The sequence below is a fragment of the Austrofundulus limnaeus genome, unplaced genomic scaffold, assembly GCF_001266775.1.
Source record: "Austrofundulus limnaeus strain Quisiro unplaced genomic scaffold, Austrofundulus_limnaeus-1.0 Scaffold0, whole genome shotgun sequence".
Classification (NCBI taxonomy): domain Eukaryota; kingdom Metazoa; phylum Chordata; class Actinopteri; order Cyprinodontiformes; family Rivulidae; genus Austrofundulus; species Austrofundulus limnaeus.
The window spans coordinates 3334957-3341676 of record NW_013952402.1 but is presented as its reverse complement, the minus strand read 5'-3'; the positions used below and the strand labels follow the sequence as shown (position 1 = coordinate 3341676).

At 36.4% G+C, this 6720-nt stretch overlaps 1 protein-coding gene across 1 annotated transcript in view; it reads left to right on the top strand.

Moving 5' to 3' along the window:
• hcrtr2 (hypocretin (orexin) receptor 2) overlaps nucleotides 1-5178 on the top strand; it is a 27620-nt gene extending 22442 nt beyond the window's left edge. Inside the window, exons 3-7 of the mRNA XM_014017290.1 lie at nucleotides 844-1087; nucleotides 1854-1969; nucleotides 3224-3444; nucleotides 3631-3752; nucleotides 4013-5178. Coding sequence (XP_013872744.1) covers nucleotides 844-1087; nucleotides 1854-1969; nucleotides 3224-3444; nucleotides 3631-3752; nucleotides 4013-4182 — 873 coding nt within the window. The 3' untranslated portion in view covers nucleotides 4183-5178. The remainder of the gene's footprint in view (nucleotides 1-843; nucleotides 1088-1853; nucleotides 1970-3223; nucleotides 3445-3630; nucleotides 3753-4012) is intronic.
• Nucleotides 5179-6720: the final 1542 nt, after the last annotated feature.

Here is a 6720-nt window from a genome sequence, read left to right as displayed (position 1 = left end):
GTGTGTGTGTGTGTGTGTGTGTGTGTGTGTGTGTGTGTGTGTGTGTGTGTGTGTGTGTGTGTGATAATTTTGCCCCCTTCTGCTGCTGCTAAAATATTTCTTCTGCTCACTTGTGCACCTTAAATGAGCCTTTCTGATTAGCCAGTAAGGGTGATTCAGTATGCATGCGGCACCCTAATATTATTCTCAAAAGAACTGAGGTGAACATTTTGTTCCCACAGGAAGTGAACACAGGTTTTAAACTTCCTCATGAAATTAGTAGGACTTTTCTGAACTGAATGCACTCGTTGGAATTCTGCCACAGACCTTAAATTGGTCCAATTTCCCCCAGTGTTTTGTGTACCAAGGTAGCTAAATTTAAATAGTGGTGARTGTAGTTTGTCCTCCATAAAAAGGAAGAGAAAACATGTTGAGAAGAGGGGTATTGACCCCCACTTCTTCCTTATTGGACTGATTTAATCCCGGAAACACGCGCTCAAATGAAAGAYTTTGAAGTACTAGCAGATCTGTTGAAACTATTTCTTGGTAATTAATGTTCTGATATAGCTACACATGTGTGCTTGATCTCAGCAGATGTTCAAGTCAGTAATTGTGTTATAGAGAACCAAAAGAGCAGATATTCGGGTTTAGCTTTGAAATGGGAAAATGTAATCAAATAAAATAAAAATAGGGCACTGATGGGCTGAAGAAAACATCTTGTTTGTTCATTTAATATAAGGGTGGAGGGTATTTCCTTTTAATTACTACTGTCTTCAAACTCACTAAATTTTCAGGTGACTATTTTGTGCAATATTGTTGCTACACAAAATGTGATCTAATTTTCTGATTCCCACCCCCCTGCAGACCATCTCTGTGTCTGTATCAGTGCTAACGCTAAGCTGCATTGCCCAGGATCGTTGGTATGCGATCTGTCACCCACTAATGTTCAAGAGCACAGCCAAGAGGGCCCGCAAAAGCATCGTTGCCATCTGGGTGGTGTCGTGCATCATCATGATCCCTCAGGCCGTTGTGATGGAGTGCAGCAGCCTGCTGCCTGAACTTACAAACAAGACCAGCCTGTTCACCGTGTGCGACGAACACTGGGGAGGTTCGTTCTGACAAATCGAACCTCGTTCATCTGTTTTTAACTTCTTGCCAGAGGCACAGGTTGAATGGAAAGACTTAAAAATCTAGCAGACCAAAGACAGATTAGGATCACATTTGTCTTGTTTTCTTTAAAAAAGGTCCAACATACTGCAGAGCAGGAGTCAATCTGTTCAGCTYAGTGCGTAAATGAATACACCATAATCCGAATATGACATGAAAAAATATACAGAACATGATGATTTTATATGTGTACAATTTGWGCCAGTCAGGTTTTTTTTCTGTTGCTCAAAGAAAAACTTTAAACCTGCTCCATGCCTGCAGGCAGTTAATGAAATCCAGAACGTTTAATGAACAAAAAGTAATCAACAAAAAGCGACAGCTGCCAAAACAATCTCAGACATTTCAATAAAATTATTAATTACCTACTAATGATTGATCCTGAACGAAGATATATTACTAATAATGGCTGTCACTATAAATTTGTGCTGCTCAGCAAAAAGCTCTCAGTTGATGATTAATTATTTCTGAAGTATTCATTATTTCATTACACCGGTTACACTCACAGATTTGGGAATGAAATAGTTTCCCTTCACAGTGAGCAGAGCAAAGGCAGGTCTGATCTCCAGACACTCAATTAGAAACCCTACAGAGTCAGGAGTCAGTCATTATCAATCAATAATGATCAGGGGGTTCTGACTCAATTATCTCTACTTCCTCAGTGACCGGACACACATTGTTGTACTTACATTGCCTACTTCTTTTCACAGCTGAGATCTACCCAAAAGTGTACCACATTGGTTTCTTCATCGTTACGTACGTTGCTCCGTTATGTCTCATGGTCCTGGCATACATCCAGATATGCCACAAGCTGTGGTGTCAACAGGTGTGTATTTAAAAATCATTGTTTTTTTYATAGAATAGAATAAAATAAAATACAACAGACTATTTAAAATACAGTATACCAGTGCAGAAAAAAAGCAGTTGTGCAGTAACAGCAGAAATGTTATTTTGAAATGAATGAAAACAGTGTAAATGATTCTGCAAATGCCAGCAAGGATGTAAATGCTTATTGAGTTTGAAGGGAGCAGTGATGGTTATAATGTCTGACAGCTGCTGGGAGGAAGGATCTATGATAACACTGCTTTGTGCATTTAGGATGCAGCAGTCTGTCACTGAAGCTTGATGTTCTCAGAGTATGTTTTTGTTGATCTGGCTTCAGTCACAGTCGAAGTCAGGCGCACACTGATAGAGTTTCAGGCTTTGAGTTTTCACAGTAAAAGCTTGATCCTTTCAGGGTTACAATCCCACAACACTGACCGCCGAGCTTCTGCAGCCATGACTGCAAAAAGGCACGAAACAGGAACACAGCAGTGTGAATTCTGAATCAGTWTTCCCACATGGTAGGGGCAAACTGTAACCCTCCTCCCCCATCCCAGGAAAGTTGAGATTTTGTAGTTGGGATTTTGATTAAACACAACTGTTGCAGCTAAAACCATTAAAGAAAGTTGAAAAAAAGAGAAAAYTGAGACTGTGAATGAATCATTCTTAGGAGAAAATTACCACACATTAGATGTTTCTATTGTTTTGCTATTACACTTCTGAATWTTGGTCATCATTTGCAACTGTCCCATTTCTATGATTTACAGTGTTATATTGTTTTAACCTCAGGAAATAAATATAAACTAAAAAATAATCTCAAACAAGCAATTAGGCTAACAATGCTCTCTGAAGTGCATGTTGTCAAAAATTTGATAAAAATTGCTAGAATGTGATTTTTTGCATTGTTTTTTACTGAAAATTGTTTGTGCTTACATGCAGTTTTAAAAAGTTAACAAGTGCATACTGCCATACTTTTTAAAATGTATTTAATTCCATCATCCACTTAAAGATGTCCATGAGACAAATAGTTGAAATTATTTCTGAACTTGAATAGAATGGAGAATAAAGATTTTCTTACTAACCAAGTATTTTAGGTGACTTGGTGTATTTTTCACCTTCCTAACTCTAAAAAAAAATCCATGATCAGACCTGAAATTGCCTTCCTAAGCCCCAAATCCTGCCCTATAGTTTATCTCCATTCTCCTAAATCCATGTGTAAACATTAATCTAGCTGTTAAACAATATACTTATTCAACAGATTCCTGGAAGCACATCAGTGATTCAGAGGAAGTGGAGGACTCTCCGGTGCTCGGCTCAGACGGCAGGATCGGGGGAACCCGTGCGGGTCAGGACCGGCACGGTTTGCGCTGAGATCAAACAAGTGCGAGCCAGACGTAAAACAGCTCGCATGCTGATGGTGGTGCTCTTTGTGTTTGCTCTGTGCTACCTGCCGATCAGCGTGCTCAACATCATGAAAAGGTAAGCAGCTCCTCTGTTTGGGATCAAGAGCCAAAGAGAACAAACAGCACTTCYAGATCAGAACTTAGATTTTAGGTTTTCTCTCATCTTAGTCATTGATGCAGTTTAYTAGAGTTGATTAAATGTTGCTCTTCTTTCCTCAGTGGAAAGCATAGATTTTACTTGATTTCTTCTCTTTCTTTGCAGAGTCTTTGGGACATTCAAGAACACAAATGACAGAGAAACAGTGTACGCATGGTTCACCTTCTCACACTGGCTCATATATGCCAACAGTGCAGCAAATCCCATCATTTATAATTTCCTGAGTGGTGAGTTTTTTTTAAACCCGCCCTTTTTTCTCCACCACTTCTGCTTCATTTAGGGAAAAAAAAACAAAAACAAATAAATGTTCATCACTGCCCTCTAGTGGACAGTTTGATTAACATACAGGTGTTCTGGTAAATACCACATGCTGAAAGCAGCAGAATGCTTTATTTTTTTTCTAACTGCAGACTATAAAAAAAATTACACCATTTCTGATTGATACAGGCACTTCAAAAATTCATTTCAAATGTCCTCACTTTCCCAGGAAAATTTCGTGAAGAGTTCAAATCAGCCTTTTCTTGCAGCTGCTGTGGTCAACGACAAAACCAACAAAATCGGATGAGGGCCCGAGCGAACACGGACAGCAGGAAGTCCCTGTCGACCCAGGTGAATAATGTGGACAACCTGTCGCGGTTATCTGATCAGATCGTGTAATCGTTCAATCAAGGGTCAAAGGGCACCGACGTCTTTTAGGAAGAATTACGGAATACATCGTTTACAAAYAGACTTTTCAAGATAAGACAAAAAACCTTTTTTTGTTTAATTTTCAAGCCCACCAAAAAAAATGTAAACTTTTACTGTATAGTCTCACATTTCAATCTCATGTAAATGGATTCTAATGACACCTAATAAAAGCTTGGTGTTTAATGATATGTATTTTACTCTTCTATTGTATGACAAACTATTTTGATTGTATATTTTTCACAGCATCAAAAAAAAAATGCCTTTTTTCACACACTTGTCACAAAYAGTCTGTGTAATTGCTCTTTAACCTGTGAAAAAGTGCTGTAAAAGTATAAAAGTTGCTTTTTCCACTCAAARAGATGGAACATCTCATGTAAAGTGGACATGTTAGCTTTATTCTGTTCCATCATGCTGGAAGTTACAAAAAAAATTAAAGGTCATGATGTGTTGTTATATAGATTTTTAAAATGATTTTATATTGGAGAAAGCAAGAAATTGCATTCTGCAATAAAAAAGCTGATTTTATATGCTAGAACAAAAAAATTTTATTAAAGAAACTTAATAAAAACTAAAGTCTGTGAAAAGACAAAGGTACAAAGAAACTGTGACGTGTAGGTGGAACTGGCAAGTCAAGGTTTTTCTATTTATACCAAATATTTTAAAACTGAAGATTCAGGGAAAGTGAATGGGCATAAAAATAAGACATTCTGAAGGTTCAAAATATATATGTGAAAAGTTTCTGTATTCTAAAATCATCTTGCACTGTTGTCCGTTTATTTTAAATTTATGTTTACAGTAAATGTCAAACTTTTAAATTGATTTTTCTCTACACAAAAGCTGTTCATGAAAATGTGAATTATCAGGACATAAAAGCACTTTTGAATGTAAGTCTTTTTATGGGACATTAAATGTACTTATYGCAAAGTCAAAGATTGGACAAAAAATATAATCTTAAGAGTATTAAACTTAATTCTCACAATGGTTTTCACGTAGAAATTGTTATTGTTTATTTAAAGTTGAATGAGAAAATGTGTGCATCTACATGTGGTTTTTTACATGGTCCATGTTCGCATGGAGCCAAAGTGACTGAGTGTTAATYTTATCAGCCATATTTGTTTATGTACACAAACTAAAACCAGATATAGACCGTGTTTGTATTTAGTGAGGACCYGCATTTTCCAACTGCGTTCARTGTATCTGAAAAACACCTGGMGTAAACTCTGTCAAACTGCACCATGCCATGTTTTTATGTTTAATCTCATACTTTGCAACTTGTTTTATTGTATTATCAGTTTRAAAATGCACATTTTTCCTGAAGAAGTCTCTGACATTCAGATTGTTTCCTACCACATGCTTGATTGCACATCAAACAATAATAATAAATTGTCAAGCAAGACTTTTATTATTTTTTGAAGCCATGGATCACAGGTGTTTTCTCTGGAAGTCTGTAAAGATGCACAACTAGTTTATTTTGTTTGGTCAATCAAARAGTCAGTCACTTGACAATGTGCAGTGTGTGGTCTTTGTTCTGTTTAAAATCAAAGCAGCTTCTGCGCATTATTATTGTTACCCAAAACAAGCTTTTTGTCAGAAAAAAAAAAGCAGACATATGGCAAATCCACACACTCCACTGCAGGACTGTCCCCCTGAGAGGTTTTCAGCACAGAGTTACTGACAAGCACTGATGTGCAAACACACAACCAGGTACTTCATTTTTAACTGCTAACAAATGCAGCTGAGTAATAATCATAAACTCGATCAGCGCTCTGGATAAAACAAAGGTAAAAGATTGACACAAATCATGAAAAGGTTTAACAAAAAGTTWAAAAATCTAATGAAAGAATAAAACAACTTAGGTCACAATCAGAGACCAAAGATTCAAATTAATTTTAAAAGGTTGGCTTGATTTTTGTTCAGTGCAGCTGACTGACCTGAGCTGGACTTAGTTTCCTTAGGAAAATTTAGGCAACATGTTTAGAATTTATAAAAATTTTACTTTCTTGAGTTTCTTAATCATAAATTTATGGGTAAACTTTAAATATTAAGTCATTTGTATTGTTCTGGATTCATGACAGATGTTTGACATGTTTATTTGACCTGAATGTAAAATCTTTAAGAAACTTGACTTTGTTGTGTTTTAKAACAAGTTTCTTCTGATTCTGTTTGTTTCAGATGATTTATTTCAGTGTTTGCCTGTTCTATGTATACTGTATATTATGCACTTTGGTTTTGTTCTATTGGCTTGATTGTGCAACAGTTTGATGACTTTGTTCTTCTTGTACGTGCCTGATGAATAAACTATGAATAAATTATTTTAAATTTATGTAATTTTTGTCTGAACTCTTCTCTTAACAACTGATTAGATGTAGAACAAATGTGCTGTAGCTAAAAAAGTCTTGCATCAAAACTTTCCCTAACTTATATTTATTTAAGAATACCTGACTATGAAAAACTAAACAAAACCTAAACCATATGCAGTAAGACCCCCCCCCACACACACACACACAC